This window comes from Rosa chinensis, chromosome 4 (assembly GCF_002994745.2).
Source record: "Rosa chinensis cultivar Old Blush chromosome 4, RchiOBHm-V2, whole genome shotgun sequence".
NCBI lineage: Eukaryota > Viridiplantae > Streptophyta > Magnoliopsida > Rosales > Rosaceae > Rosa > Rosa chinensis.
Window position 1 is genome coordinate 61,304,366 of NC_037091.1, and position 26,814 is coordinate 61,331,179.

The 26,814-nt window shown below is 39.6% G+C and overlaps 4 protein-coding genes across 6 annotated transcripts; 2 read left to right on the forward strand and 2 right to left on the reverse strand.

Annotated features, from left to right (window-relative positions):
- Positions 1–5,449: 5,449 nt before the first annotated feature.
- Positions 5,450–6,049, forward strand: LOC112199711. The gene has a single exon (XM_024340686.1). It carries the CDS (start codon positions 5,450–5,452, stop codon positions 6,047–6,049), a length of 600 nt encoding a protein of 199 aa, XP_024196454.1.
- Positions 6,050–8,048: 1,999 nt separating this feature from the next.
- On the reverse strand, positions 8,049–13,339 carry LOC112200933 (alpha-1,4 glucan phosphorylase L-2 isozyme, chloroplastic/amyloplastic). 3 transcript variants are annotated; one of them, XM_024341942.2, is made up of 14 exons: positions 12,964–13,339; positions 12,395–12,624; positions 12,174–12,275; positions 11,845–12,021; positions 11,422–11,697; positions 11,003–11,274; positions 10,785–10,902; positions 10,224–10,601; positions 9,995–10,147; positions 9,614–9,742; positions 9,035–9,348; positions 8,738–8,924; positions 8,444–8,644; positions 8,049–8,363 (listed from the first exon to the last, which is right to left on the reverse strand). In XM_024341942.2, the coding sequence occupies exons 1-14, from the start codon at positions 13,325–13,327 to the stop codon at positions 8,247–8,249; spliced, it is 3,018 nt and encodes a 1,005-aa protein (XP_024197710.2). In that variant the 5' UTR covers positions 13,328–13,339; the 3' UTR covers positions 8,049–8,246. The 3 variants fall into 3 exon arrangements, with proteins under 3 accessions (XP_024197710.2, XP_024197709.2, XP_024197712.2); XM_024341941.2 differs by having other exon boundaries at positions 12,395–12,627; XM_024341944.2 differs by having other exon boundaries at positions 12,395–12,600; positions 12,964–13,338.
- Positions 13,340–21,530: 8,191 nt separating this feature from the next.
- Positions 21,531–23,309, forward strand: LOC112197111 (putative SNAP25 homologous protein SNAP30). The gene is made up of 6 exons (XM_024337681.2): positions 21,531–21,658; positions 21,873–22,420; positions 22,519–22,612; positions 22,723–22,856; positions 22,940–23,037; positions 23,124–23,309. The coding sequence occupies exons 2-6, from the start codon at positions 21,986–21,988 to the stop codon at positions 23,221–23,223; spliced, it is 861 nt and encodes a 286-aa protein (XP_024193449.1). The 5' UTR covers positions 21,531–21,658; positions 21,873–21,985; the 3' UTR covers positions 23,224–23,309.
- Positions 23,310–23,448: 139 nt separating this feature from the next.
- Positions 23,449–25,986, reverse strand: LOC112197110 (probable inactive purple acid phosphatase 2). The gene is made up of 2 exons (XM_024337680.2): positions 25,080–25,986; positions 23,449–24,991 (listed from the first exon to the last, which is right to left on the reverse strand). Exons 1-2 carry the CDS (start codon positions 25,779–25,781, stop codon positions 23,690–23,692), a joined length of 2,004 nt encoding a protein of 667 aa, XP_024193448.1. The 5' UTR covers positions 25,782–25,986; the 3' UTR covers positions 23,449–23,689.
- Positions 25,987–26,814: the final 828 nt, after the last annotated feature.

Below are 26,814 nucleotides of genomic sequence, written 5' to 3' on the forward strand. Positions count from 1 at the left end.
CATTTCCGGCCGTTTCCGACCACCAAATTGGGACCGTAGGGGCGCCTCAAGCCGGTGATCATTTCCCCTAAGGCCATTCACTTCAATTTGCAGTGTGGAGGTCGAATCGACGATTTCAAATTCTAGGGTTCGGAGGTTTTTTTCTGGGTTTTCTTCACTGGCCAATTTCGAGTGCTTTAAGGTAAAATTGGAATGTGTTGTAGTTGAGGAAATTGTTGGGTCTGTTGTGTTGTTGTTGCTGCCAAAATTTGGTGGCCACGGGTGGTGGTGGCCGCCGGCGCATGGGCCCCACGCGCCACCACTATAGGTCGCTCGTGGAGGCGTGTTGGGCAGCTTTCTAATTTCGATTTTTAGCCTATTAAATCCTATAATTGTTGTAGAGGTTGAATATGTGATTTTTGGTGAATTTTGGAGGAGTTTGACATTGATTGTGAATTTTCGAAGTTTTGAGTTTTAGATGTCGATTTGTGGGAATCTGACCTTCGGATTTCCCTTATTCCGCTATGGAATGCTTTAATCGACGGATTGATATTAGTATTGAAGTTGGGTTGAATTCAAGAAGTATTAGAGATGATTTATGAGGATTTGATTTTGGGAGTCGTATTTAATTGTTGAATAGTTTATTCACGGAATATAATTGTATACAGGGCGACGTGCCGAGTTACGGCTCGACGTAGGAAACTGGTAGCGTGGTCGCCTAAATAGTACAGTGAGTGGACATTTATTTTAAATAAAATGTGCATGCAGTATATTATTATTTTCTAATTGAGGTTTAATTTATTATTTGAATTAATGAGTGTTATGATTTTCTGAGCTTTATTTTTTGAGATTTATTATGCTCCATGAGTTACGGGATTTTTAGTGGATTTCCTTCTCGAGGACTTTCAATAGATTTTTAACCTATTTATTTATGAGTTATTGAGTTGGGAAATGATTTTCGGGAAGTGACTGATTAAGAAAATATTCTGAGAATTATTGATTTCGAAAAGCGGTTTATATGAGGATTTACGAGTACAAATGTTTCATCGAATAATTGAGTATGATTGAATTATTGAGATTTCTTGAGTTTTGAGCTCCGCACCTGTCAGCTTTGAAGTTAAAAAAGAGATTTCTTTCCGGAAGCATTTATTGATTTACCGAGTATTTGAATTATGCTTTCGAGGATTTATTGAGATATTGAGGTTTGAGTTAGCGAGATAATCCTGAGCAATGCTTTCGGTGAATTATAAATGATTTATTGAAGTAATATCGAGTTCTTTCCAAAAGCAAGTAATTGGAGGAGGTTGTTTCCAGTTTATCAAGGAGGCTATCTTTGGCGCATGCGTATATTACCTAGTTGGCAGTCCCTTCTAGACTACATCCCGGTTGGCAGTCTCTTCCGATGCGTCACCTGGTTGACAGTCCCTTCTAGATGACATGAGGTAGTTAGTTGGCAGTCCCTTCTAACTACCTGTGGCTAGTTGGCAGTCCCTTCTACCCACCGCCTCCTAAATCAGTTTGGCAGTCCCTTCCGATGTGTCAACTGGGCGGCAGTCCCCTCCAGATGGCATGAGATGACTAGTCAGCAGTCATTTCTAGTCATCAAATAACAAGGTTTTCTAAAAAGGATATTTCAAAAAAATAAAAAGAGAAGGATTGAGTTGGAAATGTTGTGAAATCTCGTTGCATGTCGGTTTTGTTAACAAGATATTTGAAATATGATTACTTATATGAGGGATTGGAGATTTTAAGAGATTGCAAGATGTTCTATTTTACGTGATTAAGATTGCAGTAAAGATGATGATTAAGAGTATTTCCAAGATTGTTACTGCATGCGAGTTTTTAGAGAATAACTTGGGAAAGCATTAAGTTTTACTTATACATTCGAAATTACTTATTTTCGTCCACTCACTCTAACAGTTTTTAAATGTTTTCCCCTAGGCCCTTCGGTTTCAAATGCCCAGTTTGCAGGCCAGTTTAGCTTGAGGTCGAGCGTACATGGGGTTGAGGCATAGTTGTCATAGCTTCCGCATTATAAAAGTATCGGTCCTTTATCTTGTATTCTATTCTCTTGTACGCATGTACATTAGATTGCTCTGATAACCTATGAGATTAATACTTTTAAGTTCAGAATTGTTTTGTGATATGGGAGATGTTGTGTTTTAGGGAGCATGATGGCTCCAGAAGATTAAGGGTGGATTATTTTAGAAGTGTAAATGTTTTTCTACAGGTTTTGGGTAGTCCATTTTTAAAGGGAGTTCCGCCAAATTTTTGGTAGAATTTCTTCTAAGGTGGGCCCCGCAGGGCCACTTTGGATTTCAAGGTGAAATCCGGGGCGAGTCCTGTCACAAACCTCCCAATCAATCTATTCATCTAGTTAGCCATCTTGTCTTTATTGTGAGAACCAGGAGCTATCAAAAATTCAGGCCCAGTTAACTTAGGTAACTTCGTCCACTTCAAAAATCTGGGAAAACACCCAAGAACACTATCTCTGTGATTAGATATCATAGATCACCGCCCCTAATGTACAAGGGATCCCAAGAACTGTGGGCTCTCCTTTCTGGGACTTTGTACGATTCACTCCATCAAGATCCTCATGAGATCCTTGCTGATTTCACAGAATATATTCAACCCCTCACCCACGTACCCAACAAAAATCTCAAAAAATAGCCACACCAAACCTCCTCTTCTCTACTGCGACTGTACCGAATCCATACCTCCCCGAATTTCTAACCTTCAGTCAATCAAAACAGCACAGATTGAAACAGTCAACGCAATTCTGATAGAAAGCAAAACCACAATCATTGAATTAAGCAGTCTGAATCTGACAAAACAGCTCCATCATCCTGATTACTTTCATCCTCCCAGATCGATTCTCTTCATCATCATCTTCACCAACAAACCCGGCTGCACCGCTGATAAGACCATCCACATCTACTCCCTCGATTCCTCCTCCTCCTCCGACTCCCCAACTCAACCATCACCCCTGTCCAGACCTTCGAGGGCCACGACCAGGGCGTCTTCGACCTCTCCTTCTCCTCCGACTCCCAGTTCATGGTCTTCGAGATTTTGAAGACTAGAAACAGGGAGAGTTGGGAGGAAGAAGAAGATGAAGGGATCGTGAGGAAGAAGAAGAAGAAGAGATTGAGTGAAGGGACGACAATACCGCTCAAAGTTGGCTGCCTGGTAAATGCCGTAATGGTCAAATGGGTTCCAGTCACTAATGTTGGGTCAGGGAGTGAACGTCAGGTACCAATCTGACATTTTTTTTAAGTTGAAGTACCAAAGTTACTAATGGAAATAAGGTCAAGTATTGTCCGCATTTTTTTCCTTAACTATCAAATGGGTATATTGGCAGTGCTGTAACAAGGAAGAAGAAGGTGAAGAAATTATATGATAATGGAGATATGAGAGACGGGAAGAAGGATCACTCTGTGGAGTAGATACTCGTTGGGAGGGGGGGGGGGGGGGGGGAGAGAGAGAGAGAGAGATGATTATCAGACTGTTAATATAATTTGTTTTGAAAAAGGATGAGATAACAATGCTGTAATGAAATTTGATCTTTTGAGACTGCTCTATCAACTTGATACATGATGAAAATATGAGGTGTAGATAGAAAATCAAGGGACAAGATTGGAAGTATAAGAATAAAATATTAGTGAAGAGGTCCAAATACAAAATTTGGAGGTCTGACTAGAACCACCCTTTATGAAATATTATCTCTCTGTTTTCAAGTGAAGCATATCTATTTACGATATATGTGGGGTTTATATATATATATATATATATATATATATATATATATATTATGTGTTGGATCCATTGTTTGACTAGTTATGGAACATATATACTTCTACATGGATATATGCCAATGGAACACTATGTCGCACGGTTGTGTAGGACTAAAGAAGGCTATTACGGGGCCTGTGGAGAAACCTGATTAAAGAATAACCATGTTTTAAAGAGAATATGCAATATGATGAATTGATATGAATTGTTGTGTATATAATATACTACTTTCTAGTGTATGTAAAATGACATGGCTTTACTGGCCTATTACATGATCTACTCACTGAGCGAGTGGTTTTGCTTACCTATCCGTCTCTAATATCTTTTGAAGAAAAGTACTAAGAATTTATCAAGATGGAAAGGGATTAGACGAGCATAGAATGAAGAGTCTAGAAGGAAGAGCTTTATTTCATTATGCTTTATAATACTCATACCTCAGATTCAGTGTTAGATGCTTCACACTACAGAAGATTTGTTAGTAGATTGATCTATCTCACCATCTCAAGGCCTGATATAACATACTTAGTGCATGTGTTGAGCATGTTTATGTATGAGCTACACAAACGTCATATGGAAGCAGCTTTACGAGTTATCAACTATCTCAAGAACATGCTAGAACAAAGTCTGTTCTTTTCTTTGCAAAGTGATTTTAGACTTTGTGCTTATTATGATTCAGATTGGGCAGGTTATCCCATGACTCGAAAATCCACTACGGGCTATTGTGTCTTTTTTGGTTCTTCACTAATGTCAGGAGTTTGTTATGAGTTGACATGGTTGATGAGTCTTCTTAGAGATTTAAATTTCTTCATTCAAACTACTTTGTTGTATTGTGACAATTGTGTAGCTTTGCATATTATAGCTAATCCTGTCTTTCATGAAAGAACCAAACATATACGAATGGATTGTCACTATATCAGGGACAAGATTCAAGATGGTTCAATAACTACAAAGCACGTGAGCTCTTCATATCAATTAGCTAATGTTTTCGAAGAACTTGGGAAATGAAGTTTTCATTCCTTTGATTATTTGCAAGTTGGGAACTCGAGACATTCACTCTTCAACTTGAGGGGAAGTGTAGGAAAATATCATGTATTATAACTGTAATTGAATTAGAAGATTACATAGGATTACTTACCTTATATTAATTCCTAGTTTCAGTAGTAGAAGTGCTGCTTGTTAAGACATCTCTTATATAAACATCCTCTACAGGTATCAATGATAATCACCTTCAACATAGGATTACTTACCTTATATTAATTCCTAGATTTAGTAGTAGAAGTCATACTTATCATTTTCAACCAATATTTTTTTCTTTCATATATCAGTCAGATTTTAAGTTTCCCGTATAGATATTCTGACCCTAAATTTGTAAATCAATATACTTTGTGGAATTGCTTCGAGTTAAGTTGTGTAATACATTGATTCAAACTCGTGTGCACAGTGCAATGGCGGGAATAGACCTACCTGAAGATATTATAGTGGCAATTCTCTATAGGCCAGCTCCCAGTCAAATCCCTACTCCGGTTCACCTGCGTCTCGAAACAGTGGCGCTTTGTCATACAATCCGACATAGAATTTGCCAAATCACAGTTTAAACTAGCTTCTGAGCAAAAAAACCCTCAGTCACAGGCTACTCTGCACCGGCGCCTCCCCTAAGCTGCTCGTTTCCCTAGACTTGGAGATGCCGGCATCGTCGTTTAAAGACAAATCCTCGGTTAGGAAGGTGAAATTCCCTTTCCTCCTACCGGGTGGTAAGGTGACACTGCTGGGCTCTTGCAACGGATTGGTATTTCTAGTTGTTCAGATTAACTTTGGCGAATATTTTTATACATGTAACCCATCAACTGGATTGTTTAAACAATTACCATCCCCGGGCTCAGATGAGGATCACCTAAGCTATATTGGTGGTGGCGGTGTTGACTATGTTTCGGCCACTGACGACTACAAAGTTCTCACAGCCTACTTTGAAGAATATGAGGAAGTTGAAGTGATCCAGATGTTCTCATTGAGAGCTCAGGGTTGGACAAGAATTGAAGACCCAGGGGAGACCGGCAGCCTGTGTCTCAGTTATTCTGTGGCTCTTTCCAATGAGGCACTTCACTGGCTAAATTACGAACAAGATCAAATATTTGCTTTTGATCTTGCAAAAGAGGAGTTACGGACAATGCTAGTGCCTAATTTTTTTCAAGTTCCATCCCCTGTATTGAGGTTTCTCATGGAGGGTGCCTGTGTGTATCGCTTTATCGGATGGGTACTTGTGACTCTATTGATTTCTGGGTGATGAGAGAATTCGGCGTGCGTGACACTTGGTCCAAACTGTTTAACTTGAAGCGGATTGGACTACCGTTTGGATGGACTACCGTTGGGTTGATAAGGATTGATCTAGGGAAACTTGAGAATCTAGGGTATATATTCCTGGTTACGGAAAGTAGCTCATTTGGATGGACTACCGTTGGGTTGATAAGGATTGATCATAAAGAAGAAGAAGAACAAGAGAAGGTTGGCAAGTATGTGGTTAGGAATCCGATTTGCAATATTACTAATTATCAGCAAATCGAAAATGAATAGTGACCGAAGGTGGCCTTAGGTATCATTTAAAATGAAATCGAAAAGTTCAGGTACTGGTTGTGATCAAAATTGAAGTTCAGGTACCATCGATAAAATAGAGGATAAGTTCAGGTACCATTTGTGATAATAACCCTACTAATTATGAGGAAAGTCTACTTTGGATCAATGAGTAACGATCAAGCTTGGCCTTCATGCTTCGGAAACTGTCTGTTTATGTTCTCCAAATCTACTGAACTCTGTTATTTATTACTCAATTTTCCAATGCCTTCGAAGCTCAACATGTTTGTGACAGAAGGGCAAAAGTTGAGTTCCTTGTACATTTTTCTTACGCCATGTATGCTTAATGCTTTACTGGGTTTTTAACCAGTGTATGCTTTGGAAATTTCGTTAGATACTCTGCATTGATCTAAACTGTCAATTTTAGATGGGATTAATGAGTCCTTGTTTATGAGTGGTTGCCAAGAGAGAAGAGTCGGCTTATTGTTACGCCGAAGAAAGGAAGATATTTTTAAGATGCTTTTGGAACTCAACAGGGAATGTCAGTTCTGAATCAGTATTTCATGTTCTCCATATAAGTAGAATGAATCAGTTTGTTCTTGGATGAGAAATATCAATTCTTTGTTTTTGCTACTTGTAAGAGAAGCTACTTTGAGGTGATGGGAATGTGAGATGCTACTTATGAATTTCTTTTAGAAAAACTATTTGTATCTCTCATGATATCCGTATGTGAACTTGATTATAGTTTGTGGGGGTTTACAGATCTGTATTGTGGTCCAGGAGGTGGATTTAGGTGATCAGGGTTAGTGATGAACAACAAAAACTATGGATGTATATTGTTGGCAGTCTAGTTTGGCTTGAAGGTCAAAGACTTGGACCAAAACTCTATGCAGAAAATAATTCCTCTTCCAAGTGCTGGTTTTTGACTTCTCATTATCACTCTGCTCTCATGCCTAGAAATTATTTATTTTGGCCTTCATGATCAGCATTGTCCACATTAATCTTAAAATTTAGTTTGAGGGACTAGTTGAGGTTAAATTCGATTTGTTGCTTACCCTTGTAGTCGATTAAGCTTAAGGTGTACTGTATTGCTCAAAAAACGATACACGCATCAATATGATTTTATATAGGGTCATTCAACCTAAAACCGTCTACTAAATTAATATACAAATTTATTATATTTTTAACTACTCATGCACTACCTCCGACAGAGTTATGTTTTAAGCTTGTTCTCTACTCTTATGACCCTTCATATAGTTGTTTCCATGTTTCCTACCACACTAGTTTGGAATAATTACATTAGCTTCATAGTTGTAAGGTGGAAGTGTCATTTTGAGCAAATTCAGGTTTCATCTCGGCATATATTATAAACCGTAAATACCTCTGCCTTCTCTAAAGCTTTTGGGTCAAAAGGATGTCATGTTCTACTTTCCAATTGGCAGTTTCTTCTCCAGAAGTTTAACTTTCCACAGAAAAAGAAAAAGAAATCAACTATAAAAAAAATTGATATTTGAATCAATTTAGTCGGTAGTGTATGTATCAAATCAAATTCGAAATTCAGGGAAATAGAGATGAAGAACAAGAAATGAGCAGGGAAACTCACCTGTGTGTGTAATTACCGACTCCACCCATTCCTAAGGAATGACTTCGATTCCAGCCACATCTCAACCTCTTCAAAACTTTGACACAACCCAACTTTTGGTTCACCCTCAAGGTTAAGACTCATGAAAAAAATCGTTAATTATATGAATTCAAAGGCGTGATCTGGATATTGTTGATGGTTGCATTGGTTGGTCGATCATGCCATGTTTGCTGTGGTTAATTTTACATGAATCCATCATTAAGTTTTACTCTTTTTCTTAGGTGAGAAATTTCTTTACAAAGGGTCATGCAATTGAAGCATACATTTCATTTTATGGCAGTACTATAGGTTCGATCCTCCATATGTCTCTTGCATATTCATGAATTGTACGGTCACTGCTGAATTTGTATGAACCAGCTGTGTTCAAAATCGACATCTTTGTCCATCTCTGCACCAGACCACACATATTATAAGAATAACTTCAGAAAAGTAAGCAAAAAATGAAGGTGATGAGTATGCGGTACTCACCTTTTGATCTCGATATGCTTCATCGACCTTGTCTTGGCATTCTATATAACTAGGGAAGTCGTATCCAACAAGAAAATAATCAGCACGACCGTAACCTTCATTTCCTTCCAGAGATCCCATCAGTTCATCGTAGTTGTAAGGACCGAAAACACCACTCCTCACATATGCCTTCACTTCTTCAAACCGTGGATCCGCCACGAACTGTGTGTTTTGCCAAGAACAAAATAGATATCAAGCAAACCAAAGGACATGTACGTGCCTTTAACTAATGCTACTTAATCATAATGCATGTACCTTTCCTTCAGATCTTTGTTTCCTTAGTCCAGATATTTCTTCAGCTCTAGCACCAAAGAGGAAAAAGTTTTCCTCTCCAACCTCTTCCCTTATTTCAACATTAGCCCCATCTAGAGTTCCAATTTGTATACACCCGTTCATTGCAAACTTCATATTGCTAGTTCCACTGGCCTCCATTCCAGCAGTACTGAGAGAGATCATACAATCAAAACCACATTTCTATCATAAATGAAATAGGCAGATTAGGCTTGTAAGCTGAAGTAATTGCTGATTAATGAAGTGAATCTAGGAACTGACCTGATATGCTGGGACAGTTCACTACCAGGAATAAGCACTTCTGCAACACTCACATTGTAATCAGGAACAAACACAACCTTCAAAAGATCACCTATCTCTTGATCGCGGTTTACAATGGCTCCAACATCAGTGATGAATTTCACAATCCTTTTGGCTTGAACATACGTCGCGAATGCCTTCCCTCCAAATATACACACCCTTGGAACAAACCTTGCTTCTCTTTCCTTGGGACTCATTTCCTTCATTTTCTTGTATCGATAAATAATTCCCATGATATTCATTAGCTGCCGTTTATATTCATGGATGCGCTTCACCTGACATTGCATATATTTTAGACTGATTATCAACATCAAGAGTTATATGAGTAAAAAGAAGGGTCAAGGCAACTCCATTGCACAAAGAAAGTGCTTCATATTTGCCATTGATTGAATAAATATCCTTTACTCTGAACTCAAAAGTATTAACATGTAGAAAAACTAGTTCTTTTGCTGTAAGGATTTCCTTTTCTTTTTACATGATATAATAACTGAAACAGAGAACTAGAGAAAATGAACAAATATTTGATAGGCAGAGGATAACCTGTACATCAAACATCGCATTGGGGTTGACTAGATAACCAGTTTTTTCCTTGAGGAATGATGCAACCTTAATCTTGTTTCTCATTTTTACTTCCCTCCATTCAGACTGGAAATCTTCATTATCAGCAAACTGTGGACAAGTGGCACTACTCCTATTAATAGATGATATGCACAAAACTCATAACACGGTGAACACTTAAGGTAATTACTTTCCTACTTGCCATTATGGGAAAATTGGAAATCAAGTGACCATATAGGGGAAAAATTGCAACTATAACATCATCAGATAATTTTAAGCTATTAATTTTACAAAGATCTAAGTTTAATATATACTATACCTCAGAAATATTCAATGACTTACAAGTTTGGGTATGACATTTACCTTTTGAAGGTTCACCAACATCTCAGTATTTTTTACCCACTCTTCTGTTCCAATGCACTTGGTTATAAGTCTACTTAGATCTGGATTGCAGAAACGAATCCATCTTCGAGGTGTTACCCCATTGGTCTTATTTTGAAATTTCTCAGGCCACAACTGCCAGAAGAAGTGTAAGTGAAAACAAGTACTAGAAAGAATAAATTGGCACTAATACCATTAATTTGTTTTATACCTTATAGAAATCGTTAAATACTTCGTTCTTCACTATTTCACTATGAATCTCAGCAACTCCATTTACTGCATGTCCACCAGCAATACATAGATTAGCCATGCGCACCATCTTTGGCAGCTCAGGATCTGGTTCAAATGTAACCTCATTTTTCTTCTCAGTGTCCAGTACTTGAGATTGGTCTCCTTTGTCAGTGCCTTTAGTTTCGTTATCAGAAACCAACTCAATGTGATCAACCACGGAGCTTTCTTCTGATTTAGGGAGCATTTCCAAGACAGAGTCAGGCAACTCAATGTTATCTAGAATTCTCATTTCTTTCACTTTTTGTAGCAACAAGTCAAGATCCTCCGTGCCATACTCAGCAACAATAGTATGAATTAGCTGGTCAATTCATCAGATGTTACAATACATTAGATTATGATGGATTTTTTTATTTTGCAAAAGAAAAATATTGTAGGATGATAAATGTGAATGTGAATGCTCACTTTTCCACCACTACAAATTATTCATACAGACAAATTTTCTGATGAGAACCTGGAGTAGTTGTATGATCTTGAATATTACCTCCTCATCAATCATTTTTATGATCTCAACATGTCTTGGCAACAACTCCTGTATAAGATTTAAACTCCATTTCTCCAATGCCTCGGGTAGAACTGTATGGTTTGTGTATGCAACAGTTCTGGAAGAATACTTGGAATGACAAGACATATAAGCTAGTGCTCTATGAAGCCAACAGTATCACATACAATGAAAGTAAAAATATATATGAAATGAAGTACCTTCGAGTAACATTCCAGGCTTCCTTCCAGCTCAATCCCTTCACATCCACCAATATTCTTATCAACTCTGGAATGCAGAGAGTTGGATGAGTATCATTCATCTGCACTGCAACTTTTTCAGGAAATTTTTCCCAATTCACAGGGTCCCCTGATCTCCTTTCAAAACGTGCGATTATGTCTTGGAGAGAAGCAGAACATAGTGTATATTGTTGCTTCAATCTAAGTGATTTTCCCTCCATGGTTTCATCCCCGGGGTACAATATGTAACAGATCTAATCATGTAGCATAGAACATTAAGGATAACCAGTTTTAGCTAGTTGGTCATAACAGTTACAACTATATAGTAGTGTACTAGTGTAGTAAAACAATGTAAACTTATTTTAGAATAAGAAGCTTAATGGTTGTGGATTCATCCAAACCTTTTCAGCATTCTTTATAGCTGCATATGCCTTGGCATGTTCTCCAGTGTTGAAAGCATGCAAATCAAATTCTGCTGGTGCAGCCTTTGTGGACCACAGTCGAAGGTTTATGGTGGTTTTAGTTTTATATCCTGGTATGGGGACATCATAGGCAACGGCGGTGACATTGTCTCCTCCAACCCATTGTTTTTTCCCATCTGGCCCCGAAATAACTTCACCATAGAATTTCACAGGATAGGTCACATCATTTCTTGGAATTTCCCATGGATTGCCCATCTGATAAGAGAAACTTTAATCAATCAACAGATGACAGAGACATTTACATGGTGACCCATAAGAATCACTCAAGTGATGATCACCCTAAAAGGCGAGGAAATTAAGTAAGGCTCTTGCATTTTTCTGCAAATGAACCATGATAACAACCTCAAGCCAATTTTCAGCAACTTCCTCCTGGCCATCTTTTGTAATGTGTTGCTTAAACAATCCATACTTGTATCTTAGTCCATATCCCCATGCCGGGTAATTTTGGGTTGCCAGGGAGTCCAAAAAGCAGGAAGCAAGCCTCCCTAGCCCCCCATTTCCAAGAGCAGCATCTGGTTCCTATCAGTTAACAACAAAGAATTTAGGGACTTCCACAGTTAAAAGACAGTCTTGGATAATTCTATTTAGTGGAATGAGAAACAAAAGTTAAGATAAAATTATGGGTTAAAATCATTACTTGATCAAAAAATAAAATGGTCGGTGAAACGGACCTGCCTAGCTACATCCTCAAGACTGTGCCCAAGCTTTTCCAAAGCCTCTGCATAAGGCCCTGAAAGCTCCAAGTTGCCAATTGCATTTAGCAATGCTCTACCCTGTAAACATTTTAGAGCATAACATATATAGTATATGACAGACTTTAATATTATCATGTAAATATATAGAAAACAACAGTAATTTTCAGAAGCCAGACAGAAAGAGACCCAAGTCAAACCTGTAGATACTCCATTGAGAGATAATATGCCCGCTTTACATTCAACTTCTCACAGTACTCATATGTAGTATTCCAGTTAATGATAAGCATATCACGAACACTCTCCGCGGTGGCATAGAATGCCTTGGGAAGTCCAAACGATTCCATAGAGAAGCAAGGTGTGAATTCCGCGTGGTATTTGATAATCGATGAAATGGATGCAGAATCTGGAGGAAATGCACCCAAAGTACCCACTTGAATGCAAGAGTGTCATATATCCACATCAATAACAACATGAAAATACAGTGTCCTCCATTTTCACTCAACTCTTGTTGACCAATAAAATCCAACCCATTAGGCAACTTGGGTTTAAATGACAAAGAAATGGGAAGTCCAAGACTTGATTGAAAAAGATTACAACTTTGCATTGCAAATACTTGGGTTTAAATGACAAAGAATTGGGAAGTCCAAGACTTGATTGAAAAAGATTACAACTTTGCATTGCAAATTAGTACAAAAATCAATTGCAACTTAGAAACTGAAGCAAAGGAATCGAAAAGGATGAAGTAAGACTGAGAAAAGAAAACAACCTTCTCGGGTGGCAACGTCTTTAGGTTCTTGCTTTTGATCACTAGCAGCCACATTCTTCACACAGAGCTTTCTCCTAGCTCGGCCAGAAACAGAACCAGAGGTTGAGATCAAGAACAGCCTTGAATGTCTTCCTATGTGGTTGGAGCCTGCTATGAAGCTCGAGATGAACGTGGAATGAGTAGCTGACTTTGATGGTTTGGATGTAGCTGAGAATGGGATAGCCGCCATTGCTCTCCTCAACTCTCTAACACAGAGAGAGAGAGAGAGAGAGAGAGAGAGAAGCAGATTATTGGGAAAATGAGTGAAAGAGAGAGCGAGTGGGTTTTGCTTTTTTGTCTGCTTATCTTCTTCTGTGGGACGCATAGCTTAACGTTTTAACCTTTTCTTCCTCATGTTAAGAACGAGGGAACCCAATATATGCATTTACAAGGAATCGTCGTTTTCCTGGACTTGAAGCTGCCGGTGACTACAGCCTACAAGAATATGTAAACAATCTTCTATTTGTAGATCGAATATTGGTAATTATCAACAACAAAAATCTAAAATTCAATACTTAAATAGCACTTTTTTCTTGATAAAGTAGTTAAAAAGTCAGCGACAACTGAATATTATAGTTATTATCTTTATAAAATGAAGACTTATGTCACTATACTAAATGATACTAATAAAAAAATAACACTTATAGTGTTTAATAGAAATTGATGGTCTATGAATTTAGAAGCTAGGAGTCTAGGAGAGTCCATTACAACGTGGCAGAATCCAAAGTGCTAGACGCATGCGCTTGTGCAAACCATCTAGAGGGTCTAGTTGAGTGATGGTTCCATCTTCTATATTGAAGACACCTATTGTTTGGACCGGCATTGTGTCTTCTAGAGCCTATTATCCAGTCTCTTGGAAAAAGTGTTGTGCTCCATTGAAAGAGGGTGGTCTTGGAGTTCGTAATATTATGGCTCTTAATAAGGCTTTCCTTCTAAAAAATTTTTGGGATTTCTTAACTAAGTCTACACCAGCCGCTGCTTTTTCTTCTGCTCGGTTTCTTCAACGTTCAGGTCAGCCATGTTCTTACTATAAAAAATCATCTATTTGGCCTGGCATGCGACCCTTGTTTATGGATATTTTCTACAACTCTAAATGGTTAGTGGGCAATGGTCGATCAATTGATTTTTGGCATGGTAATTGGCTTAATGGTTCAGTTGTTGATAGATTGGGTATTGTGCATCAGCTTGGCAAATTATTATGTGCCAAGGTTTCTGATTTCATCAGAGATGGCTCTTGGTATTGCTCTACAAATTTGATTGCTGATCTTTCTGCACTTTGGTCAGAAATTTCAGCTGTTAGACTTCCTTATTCAAACATGGAGGATAAGCTAGTGTGGTTGGATTCTTCTGATGGGAGTTTATCTTTATCTATAGCCTATGAGTTCAAGAGGAGTAAACAGGCAATTGTTCTTTGGGATAGATGGGTTTGGCGTCAATGCTTTCGTCCTCGAAACTCTGTTACTTTATGGAAATTTCTTCATGGTAAGCTTTTAACAGATGATCTCTTACTTCAACGAGGCTTTTCTTTTGCTTCTATGTGCTCTCTCTGTTATGCATTTGCTGAGACGGCCCACCACCTTTTTTTTGAGTGCTCTTTCTCTGTGAAGGTATGGTCTGCAGTTTTATCTTGGTTTCAAGTCAGTATTCATTTCCTGGATATATATGATTTCTTCTCTTACCCACTGCAACATGGTTTTGGTACTCAATTGCAATTGCTATAGTGGGGAATGATGGGAGCTGGCTTCTACTCTCTTTGGGAGGCTAGAAATTCTATCCGTTTTGATGAGCGTCGCTTAACTACTGATTATTTGATTCGCTCTATCAAGCAGCAAATTCGAGAGGTTGATTCTTGGGGTTTAGGAATTATGCGTAACTCAGTAGATGAGCTTTGTATTTTCAGTACTCTTAGAATCAGCGGTCGAGCCTCAAGATCACATCAAATTCGTGAGGTAAATTGGCATGCTCCTTGTGCTTTTCAATTAAAGGTTAATATAGATGGTGCTGCTCGTGGGACGCTAGGACTCGCGGGCTATGGAGGTATTTTTCGTGACCACTTGGGTAATTGTATGGGTTGTTTTGCTGGTTCCTTGGGTATTGCTACTGCCCTAGAAGCAGAGCTTCAAGCCATTATTCATGCAGTTTCAATAGCATCAGGAAAAGGATGGACTTCTCTCTGGATTGAGTGTGATTCAGCGGTAGCAATTCACTTTCTTGCCAATAAAAATTACTCAATCCCTTGGCGTCTAAGTGTTGATTGGGTCAATTGTTGTACCACTCTCTCCTCTATGCAGATTCAGTTTTCACATATTTATCGAGAAGGGAATCAAGTGGCTGATTGCTTAGCTAACTATGGGGTGGATCATGAGGGGCATTATTGGTGGGACTCTTGCCCTCCTTGTGCATCAGCTGCCTTTGTTCACAATCTGCAAGGGTTACCGAATTTCCGTATTAGCTAATTCGGAAGTGCTTGATAGATTTCATGCAACGGTGGTTTATGCTGCATGATTGCTCTATTCATTAGTTTGTAACTATTTTAGCTCAGTGCTCACTTTGAGTACTTTATTTCATTTTGTTTTCAGAGAGGTTTTGGTTCTTGTCCCCCTCTCTCTTCTTGTGTTTTCTTTTCATTTTTTAATAAAATAAAATAGCGGGATGGCTGGTGGGTTCCCGGTTGCGATGGCCCCCTTTCTTTCGAGATTGTGGGTGGGTGCCAGTCACCCCAAATCGGCTGTCGCAGAGGAACTAATATCGCCTAATCCTCTATTTAATTATATATATATATATATATATATATATATATATATATGGAGTTTGGCTGACATCTAGGAAACTTTGAAGCAAAAACAGAAACAGATTGGCCGCCTCCTACGAATATAGCCTCATCTCCTACACTTTTTATCTCAACTTGTCGCACAAGAGATCTGCCGTCATCGAACACCAACTTGTAGATCTTGAAGATGTACGGCTCGTAGGGATATGGCGTTTGCAGATTACAAGTTCTCTGAACAAGCAATAGGTCTCCTGTGGTATTTGATTCCACAATATACCCTCGCTCTAGCTTATAATCTGTACAATTCTCGAGTGCAATTAGTTCTGGCGATGGCGGACTTGAATGGGTTTCAGTACTGCTGTGATTAACTTTCAATTACCAAAGACACCTCCTCCGTCCAACTCCATAGATTCGACTTTTATAGAGTACAACATCATTACACTCTTCTAAATTCCGGATGCAAGTCCAATCTTTTTGGCCTGCTCTGAAGAGAACCAAGTTGTAAGTGGTGAGTGGCGTTGACACAAATATCTTTGAAACTTAAGGTTCGATTAGCTCTTGGTGCATACAGAGCTTCTGTGACTTTAAACATTGTGCCGTTAGGCAGCAAAAATTTGGCAGTTCCTCGCCCTTTTATTACTTGTGATGTTCCAATCATCGTAGTCACAGAGGAATTATAGGCTATTAATTCAATGAATAATTGTCTATTCCTTAATATGGTGTTGGTAGTCCCACTATCAACTAAGCACTCAAGTTCTCCTCGATTCATTCCTACAAATAAATGGGAGGTATGATTAATTAATTCAAAAATATATCTCATATTCTTTAGAGCATTTAGGTAGAATGATAATCTTTTCATTCTAATAATTTTTTCTTTTTTTTCTAGATGTATTGTTTTACGTCTTTATAGTGCTATTTCAAACCATGTATATGTGTAGTAAATAAAATCGAATAAATTCAATGCTTTAGAATAAAATCTGAAATTAATAAGCCAACGATAATCAAATCAAGGTCTTGTTCAGAAATCTAATTCATCAAACAATTATTGAAATAAACTTTAAGACCAAGGAATAGTCTAATTAAAAATGAGGCATTATGCCTTCACAACTGTCTTTGGAAAATAAAATAAATAAAGCAGATCAGTCAAAATCTAGTGCATCCATTGACTGAGCAAGTTCCTCGTTGTCATTGAAGTCTGCAATTGTGAGGTTGACGTCTGGGTCATAGCCTCCTTCTTCCATATAGTGAGCCTCTTGTTCTTTAGACTCCCTATACCTCTTGTAATTGGTTGCTACTCTATTGCTTGCTTGGCAGTTATTGTACCAATTCCCAATGACTCAATTTAGATGTGTTCTTGAGAGTTTTCTCTGCTTTTATGTTTGCTTTTATGGAGTGTGGAGTCATTGGGAATTGGTACAAGAACTACCAAGTAGAGAAAACTCTCAATAACACATCTAAATTGCTTAAAGGTAGGTATTTATAGAGTTCCATGAATCTCGCAGAAATCTTCATATAGGTACCACATAAGGAAATAACCTTATTCCTCAATTTTGAAATAAGGATTGAGAATGGAAAATCTAGTGTCAAAACCCCAAAAAAGGAAAGTCCCACATATATTTAAGAAAAACCAATTTAAATTTAAGGGGAAAAAGGCAAAATTATATGGGGCTTTATTGTGAAAGGTTTTCTTTTTAGGTAAGCCCTTGGAGTTGGCAAGAAATTTAGGTTTAAGTGCTTCTACTCGAGTACTCGATCATACTTTAAAAATTGGCAATTGGACCTTCATTTTTCTCAAGTGATATTCTTTTTTTTTTTTTTTGGAAGAAGAAGAAGGAATTGATATCATTAGATCAATAGCCAAAACAACTAGAGTCTACAAAACACTTACATAAGAATCTCGGCAAAGCCGTGATAACCTATCTAAGCAAATGCAAACGAATACAATCTCTAGGACTCTCACCGTTAAGCACGCTTATGCAAAAAAATAAAAAAACCTTGCCATTCTAAGGAAATGAAATCATTCATCTAACCCTCACATGCCAGACACACAATTGTAGTACATGTAAGATGCTAGAAACGTTTTAGAAGACTCATAGAGGCATTTTGCCCTTACACAAGCTTAATGTCCTGACAAAGAAAAAAAACTAAGCAATAACAAGCTCCTTCCCTTTCGGGTTAGAGCTGGTGCCTTCATCTGACTTATTCAACTTGTCCAGCAGGTTTGTTTTCACAACCTTCTCCTTTCCCGCCTTACCATCCAGCCTAGTAGACTTTGCCTTGCTTGCAGTTCCATATGGGAGCCTGTTTTTGCTCACCACGGGTCTCCCCCTCTTTTTCTTCTTTGCAATACCATCTACAGCTTGTTCCACTGGAACCAAACTCATATCATTAAACTGCAGCTTCTTTTGCTTCACCTTCTTTGGCGAGACGGTGACCTCCAACTCACCACGATCCCTCCTCTTACCGGTCACCAGTTCAAACATCATTTCAGTTGCATTTAGTTCCTGATGGTGATTTTCCGGCGTGGTTTGAAAGCATGAGAAGGAAAGAATTGTTTCGGGATCGAGTTTGGAGTTCAAAAAACTAGGGTTTGGCCTTACACCGAAACCCTAGTTTGCATGGCTACATTAAACTTGCAGCTACTGCTTGGACTCGTCCTAGAACTGGACGCCGTACCCCCACTTTGGAGCACAACCATCTCTGGCGCCGGCAGTGCTTGCTGATCACCCAACACCGTATGCTCCGCCGCAATCCAACGCCAGCCCCGAGTATGGTAAACCAACGTGAGTTATCAACCCACACACTCCACATCTTCCAAACAGTTTGTCATAATGGAATTTGCATAAAAACTCAACCTCATCAACCATCGTTGCAGTGACAAAGGTCGAGTGAAAGGAATCTCCACCCGAATTCCATACTTACCTGCTTTTTCCCTGGCTTATCAATTTCCTGAAAATCACCTAGTGTATAACCAATCATCATCATGATTCTTTCAGATCTGAAGGTAGGAGGGATACCTATCAGTGTTATCCAGTACGAGCCCTTCACCAGCGGCACTTGTTCCACTGGAAAAACATTGTCATACATGGCCAACGCCACCGGGGCCCGATTAAAACCCCACGACGCTCCCTACCAGACTTGCTCCCGATCAGCCGGATCCCAGAACGTAAACAATACCCTTTGACCCTTTGCCTCCTCCAATTGCAGACTCCCATTCACCCTCCACACATTGTGAAACATCCCCAAAAATGAACGAACCTTGAACTCCCTTGCAGTCAACAACTTTCCCACCATTAACACATCAGCTTGTCGTAACCCTTTCCCTTTGGTTGGGCCCAGATCAACGAGGAAGCCAGACGAGCAGCCATAGCATCAACAAAGGTCATCGTGAAAACCTGTTGAAAGTTGCAAAGAAAAAACCCTAACCCTACCTCTGGTTTGGAGAGAGAGCGGCGACTTTTTCTAACTTGGAGAGAGATTTCTCAAGTGATAGTTGATTTTATTATCTCATATAACTGATGAATAAAAACAAAAACAAAAAAAGTTTGATCTACTCTATGAAACAAAAAAAAAGTTCTTCTTTCGGGTCTTTTTTTTTTGTTTGTTTTTAGCAATTTATAAGACTCTTCATGTTATTATTATTTTATAATTCAAATATTTGACCTTCATAATTACCGTCATTTAGTTGGTTTAATGACTTCGTTTCCGGCCGACTAGAGGTGGCAAACGGGCCGGCCTGGCCAGGCCCGGCCCATTTTAAGCAGGCCTAGTCGTGCTTCGTGCCGTGCTTGAGCCGACCCATTTATTATCGTGCCGGGCTCGTGCCGGCCCATTTACTTAAACATTAAGCCCGGCCCGGCCCATGGCCCAAGCCCATATCGTGTCTGGCCGTGCTCGTGCCGGGTCAATAACGGGCCGTGCTCGTGCCTACCCACTATAAAGCACGATTTTAAAATCTTAATTTGAACAAATAAAAATTAATTTTATTTAACTATTTAGAAAATTAAAATAAATTAAGTTCTACAACGTTTTTCTTAAGGGTGCGGCTATTGCCACCCTACCATTTTCTTTGTTCACCCTACAAATATTTGAATTATTGAAAGACTATATTACCCAAATGCAAAATGACTAATAAGTACACTAATTTTCTAAAATTTAAATCTTTAAGGAAAACTAAATACATAACTAATTAAATACAAAATTCTGATAACATTAATCTTCACCTTCTCCATCCAAATTTTAATTTATTACAATTTTCTTTTTTATCTTTTTGTTGCGTCCTCATCGTTAATTTGTTATTCAATTCACAAAACCATTAGTGTTAACTTCATCAATATCTTTATAATACTTTTAGAAACACCGAAAGTAAAAATTTAAAACACGAAAAAAAATCAATATTTTTTTCATTGCTCATAGTAGCACTTACTAATTTTTTAATATGGATTGAAATAAACGAACATTGAAACTGAATGGAAAAAATAAAAAAATAGAAGTAAATCAAATTATGATTTTATAAGGAAATTTTAATATATTTTAGGACGTCTTTTTAATTGATATAAATTAAATGAGAAATTTTCGTTAAACAAATTTTTTTTTTTATATGATGGAGGATATTCTTAGAAAGAGAAATGGGTTGGATAAGTAAATCTAATAATTGTAATTAAATTGTAGGGTGTAATGAGCAAGTAGGGTGAACAAAGAAAATTGTAGGGTGGCAATAGCCTCACCCTTTTCTTAATCTTAGCTTTTTAAGATTAGATTTCTAATAATTTTTTATATTTCACTATAAGAAAGAAAAAAAAAAAAAAACTCAAAATATATTGTTTTTAGTATATTATTGTGAGATTAATCTTTATTAATATAATAAAGATTTAGTATCTATTATTTTTCCTTAATTCTATAGTTGTATTATTATGAGATTAGTCTTTATTAATAAACATATATTTAATATTTAGAAAAAATACTTATGTCAAAACAATGATATAATGTTTTGTTTCATTATTTTGACAATATAAAAAAATGTATTGGTGGAATAGTCATGAGATTTTAAATAAAAAAGTCTCATATTCAAATCTCATCATTATAGTTTTTTAATATATATATTTTTAAAAAATGAAATTTTGTGTTTGTAACGGGCCGGCCCACAATATGTAGTGCTCGGGCAGTGCCGGGCCCATTACGGGCTCGGGCTGGGTCGGGTCAATATTCTTAGGCCCAACCCGACCCGTTATTCTAACGTGCTCGGATCGTGCCGGGCCACTAACGGGCTTGGGCGGTGCCGGGTTGCTTTTAAGCTTGCCGGGCCAGTGCCGTGCTCATGCTTTAAGACCCGTTTGCCACCTCTACGGCCGACCATGCTCTCGACTTGTAATTCTTTCCAAAACAAAACAAACAAAAAAACCAATTTGATTAACTATCGTAACAAGTGCAGTATTTTGGATTGTTTTCACTCAAGATGGTTTGATCTTGAAAAATTTATTTATACTATGGCAGTTAATATATACTTTATACTATGTAAAGAGTAAAAAATTTGAGTACAAACTGGATTTACTGCAGGCGATTGATAAGAAATAACTAAATGGAGTAAATAAATACAAAATTTTGATAGCCCTCCAATTCTGGGAAGCAAGTCACTTTGAGACTCGGACTTAGAGCCGTACAGTTTTTCTCTGCTTTTCCGCGGCATATTTCTCTGATTTTGCTCGCAGCCACATAGACGAAAGATAAATACTTGTCTACAGAAATGTAAACCCTTTGCTTTTTTCCTTTTATTAATAAAAATTCAATCCATTTTCTCTTCCCGTTTCAAGCACAAACCCAATCCAAAACCCAAGCGTGGTGGTTTGTGTACGAAACCAATTTTTGATTTTTCATCCAAATTACTAGGTACATTTCGATCTTGATTGTACCCCCATTGATGGGCATGTCTATGCATAATTGGAGTTCTTGATCAATATTGCTCCATATGACTAGCTAGCATCAAAGATTTGTGCTTGGTTTAAGTATCACTTGCATTTTGTTAAGAACATGTAGTTTAGTTAATTGGAGAAACAAATTATGATTACCATTCTCATTGATTTTCCTTTCCTGTGCTCTCTAGGTAACAGTTGTGAATCTTCTAAGAGGTTCTGTCATTTCCTTTGATTTAGTGACTTTTGCCTCAAAAGTAACTAGTTGATATCAACCTATAGCTCTGTTGTTGTTGTTGTCAAAATGTTCGGGTTTTTGAAATCGCCTGCAAAGATTGCTAAGCAAAGCTCTGTAGACCCAGGATCTCTTGATTCAGAAACCCAATCTAATGAGGCTAAGATTACCCCAGCGAGACGAACTACTTCTGAACCCGTGCTCATCACCCCAGATTTTGGTAATGAGAAACCCGGTAAGCCTAGTACAAGAGGGACTTCTCCTGCTTCATACAAGAACGATTTTCATGACTCGGGAGGGCTAGAGAACCAGAGTGTGCAAGAGTTGGAGAAATATGCAGTGTACAAGTCTGAGGAGACAACACAGAGTGTCAACAATTGCCTGAGGATTGCTGAGGACATCAAGGGGACTGCTACAACCACGCTTGACACGTTGCATCAGCAGGGTGATCAGATTACAAGGACACACATGGCGGCTGTCGATATGGATAAGGATTTGAGCAAGGTATGATCATGTTAGCACTTATGGAGAGGATTATGAGGTTATGGTTTTTGCATTGTGTAAGATCATGTTACCTTATTGTTCGTGCATGTTTGAATCAGGGTGAGAAGCTTTTAAACGGACTTGGGGGCATTTTCTCAAAGCCTTGGAAGCCAAAGAAGACCAAGGAGCTTAAAGGCCCTGAATTGACAGCAGGTTTGCTTCTGTTATAGTCTACTTGCTTAATATCCCGAAACTTGAAAACATCACGTTTTCGGGGGACTTTATGTAATGTACTTGGACTTTGATATGGTGATCGTGTTCAGATTCAGCTACAACCAATAAACGTGCAAGTAAAGAGCAGAGGGAAAAGTTGGGTTTATCTCCTGCGCCCAAAGGAAGCCGGTCAGCTCCTGAGACACCCCTTCCTGAAGGATCAAGTGCCATTCAGCAAATCGAGGTAAGTGTAAATATATGTGGTTATGAAGCATATGGCTACATGCTCTCTGGAATTATTAATGTTGGATTGATCACCAATACCAGGCTGAGAAGGCAAAGCAAGATGATGCTCTCTCAGATCTAAGTAATATTTTGGGGGATTTGAAGGGAATGGCTGTGGACATGGGAAGTGAACTCGAGAGGTCAGTGTAACTTTTCTACTCCCTGCATATTGTTCATGATTTCATATCTGTCTGTGCATTGTTGTTAAGTAATATGGAAAATGCAGGCAAAACAAAGCTATGGATCACCTCTCTGAGGATGTGGATGAGCTCAACTCTCGAATGAAAGGTGCCAATCAACGAACTCGACGCCTGCTAGGCCAGTGAAAAATCAACAAAAGCGAAAATTGGGAGGCTTATTACGAGACCAACCTACAGAAAATTTGCACATAACTCTGGATTACTTCTCAAATGAATTTCTTTTCCCTCTTTTGACTGTATATCATTATTGATTTTCCCCTACCTGGGATATGCATGCAATAAAATGAGTCTTTTTGTCCATGATTTTCAGCTGTGGATTTGGGGTTGAGGACTAGCAAAAGTGACATGCAGTTCTATAAGAGATGAATCTATGTTTTATTCGGAATAGGAATAGGGTATCAAAACTTCGATATTACAAGGTATACATGTCCTAAGGGCATGAATCTGGCCATACAGCTAATGTGTCAAGAAAGTTGAATATTTACAAAAGACTGCAGCTGTATATCAGGCATGTCAAAGCATACCAGTCTATCCCAGATTCATAGCTTGCAAAACAAGTAAGCAGGATAGCCCTGTGCCAATACTAGTAAGCTCATGAATCCTCCTCCCTCTTCACCGGAATCCAACTATTTTCTGAGATGGCCCTTTTCCTGGCGTGCGAAACAAAACCAATAACATAGCCTATGAAAGCCCCAAGGACTAAAACGCTTGCTCCCTTTACAAACAAAGTAAGTTTGGAATCCAATTTGCTCCCATTTCCAGAAAAACCAGCACCATCACTACCATTCACAGCAGCTTTGAACCCGTTACCAAGAGCTTCGACACCATCACCACCGGCTTCACCACCCAGAACCTCTCCCGAAGCCAGAATCTCCACCGAATCATGCACCTGTCCATCATGGTTTCCAACATAAGAAAGTGTAAGCTTCTCTTTTGAAGCAACCAATCTAGTGTAGCCAAATTCACCACCGCGGTACATAGACCTCAGTGGCTGTGGGAAAATGGGATCAGTTGGGTGATCCGCTCTAGGTTCCCATATCGGTTGCCAGTCCTGTCCTCCCATCCCAATCACAACATGAACAGGCCCTCTACTCCCACAAGTATAGTTACTCATTGGACAAAACCTCTCGTATCTATGAACATGTCCCCATAATGCTAGAGTGACATTGTTCTTCACAAACAAAGGCTCCAAATGCTCCAGCATTTGCCTCCTCATAGGCGCATCCCTTCCCTCATTGCTTGTAGTGTACATCGGCCTGTGTCCACTAACCACCACGAAAGGAGTCTTGGTCCGGTTCACACTCTCCAAATCACGCTTTATAAACTCACGCTGCTTACTTCCCGTCACAAAATTGGTCTCGGTCGAAATGTACACAAAATGAACCGACCCCATGTCAAACGAATAGTATAGGTTCCTAGTCGCCGGTGCACTAGTCCCAGTCGGCTCCGACGAGTTCCCAGGCATGCTGAACCTAACACTATACGGCACCCCACATTCTCCACCTCCATCTTTCCCATAAATCGAACTAGACCAGTCCGGCTTCCACGGCTGCAACGGCCAGTCATACTCATGATTCCCAATGCAAACATGATACGGCAGCTTCGTCGCAACCGGCTCAATCTGATTAAAGAAATGATCCCACAGCCATGAATAGCCTCTAGCATAGCTTATATCTCCGATGTGGGACACGAAAGCCGGCTTGTCACCAAGAGCTTCAATGTCACGAAGAATCCACTTCACGGTGGCCACGCTTTCGTCCTGGACACGAAGAAACGTGGCATACGGCGTTGTAGTGCCCATGTCACCGAACATGAAAGCTACTGCTTCGTCGGAATCTCCATTTCTGGACACAAAACTGTGCGTTTCGCTCCAGCCTCCATCATCACTCCCAACCTGTAAATCAACCCAGTTTAACAATCAAGATTTCCAACGTGATTAACTACTAATTATGAGGATTATGGCTAATCTAATTCGTAATTACCTTGTAATAATATCTGCGACCGCTTTTGAGATTGGTCATGACGCCGTCGTGAACAAACCCAGGGTCTCTCCAGCCGACGCTGTGATTGGCCGGCCAGTCGCACATGTGCTGCAGCTCGTACCGGCTCACACGTGCCGCCGCCACGTCATCCAGCGAGTCCTTGCTCAGGCCGTATCTCACGGCGCGGTCATCGCGGTCCGGGGTGACGAACATGACCCGCATCTGGTCGAGGCGGTCGGTGTAGGATAAGTGGATCTGGTCCGGGACCCGACCCGATTCGAAGGCGAGCTCCGGTGACGTGGCGAGCAGGTGTTTGACTCCGGGGAGGGGGTTGTTGTCGTGGTCGTGGCGTTTGGGGTTGATCTCGGACTCGGACCAGCGGAAGATCCGGAAGGAGTAGTTGGATCGGAGGTTGATCAAGGGGAGGGAAATGGAGCCCGACCCGGATTGCCAGGTGGGGCTGGAGGAGAGGAACTTGTAACCCAAGAAGTGGTGGTTGCGGGAGGAAGGCGGCGAGTAGATGCCGAGCCAGTCGAGCTTCGAGGGCGAGTCGACGCCGGACCATTCGATGAGGACCGAGTCGCCGGATTTGGATAGGGTCGTCGTGTTTAGCGTGATCGAAGGTTTCTGATGGGTCGGGTTGAAGAAGAAGCTGAGTATAAGGAGGAAGAAGAAAACGAGAGGCGGCGGAGGAACGGCCATCGTGGCGGTGGTGATGGATAAGCAATAATGGAATTGGATTGTAATATTATGTATATATTAATATCGAAAGGTATAAACCAGAAAATAATGAGAGAGTGACGTGGACGTTTGATGATGACGTATAGCTGTTCTTCTTCTTGTTGTTCTGGTGAATTTGGGTGAAGCTTGTTACCGGCTGAGCTGTATGGGGGTTGTTTCCGGTGAAAAGAAACAACCCGAACAGGAAGAAGATGTGAAATGTTAAAAAGTAAAGTTTTTATAGAGACCAGAAAGAGAGAGTAATGGGCTGTCACAGAAAGTGCTATAAAAGCCCAAGACCAGCCCAATTCCCATCCCCAGTTCTTCTTGATCTTAATTGGATTATGGGGCTGACAAAATTGGTAAGGCCTGCCTTGAGCGGAATTCCTACCCAGTTCAAGCCAGAACAATCTTGAAAATTCTTATTGAATTAAGAAACCTAGCTTGGAACCGGCCAGCAAGGTCTGTTCATTCTCATAATCGATCTGCATGCGGGTCAATTGTGGGCTCTTACGTCACGGACCTCGGTGGTTCTCAAGGACACCTTATAATCTTATATGGAGAGCAGCTTCTCCCTGACCTAAACTCTTTTTGCCAAAAATAAATAAACATCCATTATTAGGGGGGGGGGGGGGGGGGGGGGGGGTACATACAGACGTGAGAGTCTTGTGACGACGACTATTACTAGTTGTTCTTGTTGTTCTGGGCTCTCAAAAATTTATAGTCTTTCATGTGTCTCTTGCTTGCTTCGCATTAACTAACTAAATACCAGCCTTTTCATCCATCACCGTCTCTCTCTTTCTTTCTTTGTATCCCCACCCAAACCCAAAACCTTCATCGATCTCTGACCTTCAACACCCAAAAATGAAGAGCGCTCTCTCTTCTTCTTCTTCTTCTTCTTCTTCTCCTTCAAGAAAGATTCTGGTGGCGTCAGCGTTGGCGACGGTGGTCCTCTTACAGCTCCTTCTGCCTACATGTGCTACCGGAGTCGGCGTCGTAACAAGCAACTCCGGGC

Coding starts and splice junctions, on each gene's coding strand:
- LOC112199711 (XM_024340686.1), top strand. CDS start 5,450: ATGCCGGCATCGTCGTTTAAAGACAAATCCTCGGTTAGGAAGGTGAAA.
- LOC112200933 (XM_024341941.2), bottom strand. CDS start 13,327: ATGCGTCCCACAGAAGAAGATAAGCAGACAAAAAAGCAAAACCCACTC. Junction 8,925..9,034: donor GAACTGTCCCAGCATATCAG/GTCAGTTCCTAG, acceptor GATCTCTCTCAG/TACTGCTGGAATGGAGGCCA. Junction 8,645..8,737: donor AACAAAGATCTGAAGGAAAG/GTACATGCATTA, acceptor CAAAACACACAG/TTCGTGGCGGATCCACGGTT.
- LOC112197111 (XM_024337681.2), top strand. CDS start 21,986: ATGTTCGGGTTTTTGAAATCGCCTGCAAAGATTGCTAAGCAAAGCTCT. Junction 22,857..22,939: donor GTGCCATTCAGCAAATCGAG/GTAAGTGTAAAT, acceptor CACCAATACCAG/GCTGAGAAGGCAAAGCAAGA. Junction 23,038..23,123: donor ATGGGAAGTGAACTCGAGAG/GTCAGTGTAACT, acceptor TGGAAAATGCAG/GCAAAACAAAGCTATGGATC.
- LOC112197110 (XM_024337680.2), bottom strand. CDS start 25,781: ATGGCCGTTCCTCCGCCGCCTCTCGTTTTCTTCTTCCTCCTTATACTC. Junction 24,992..25,079: donor GTCGCAGATATTATTACAAG/GTAATTACGAAT, acceptor GTTGATTTACAG/GTTGGGAGTGATGATGGAGG.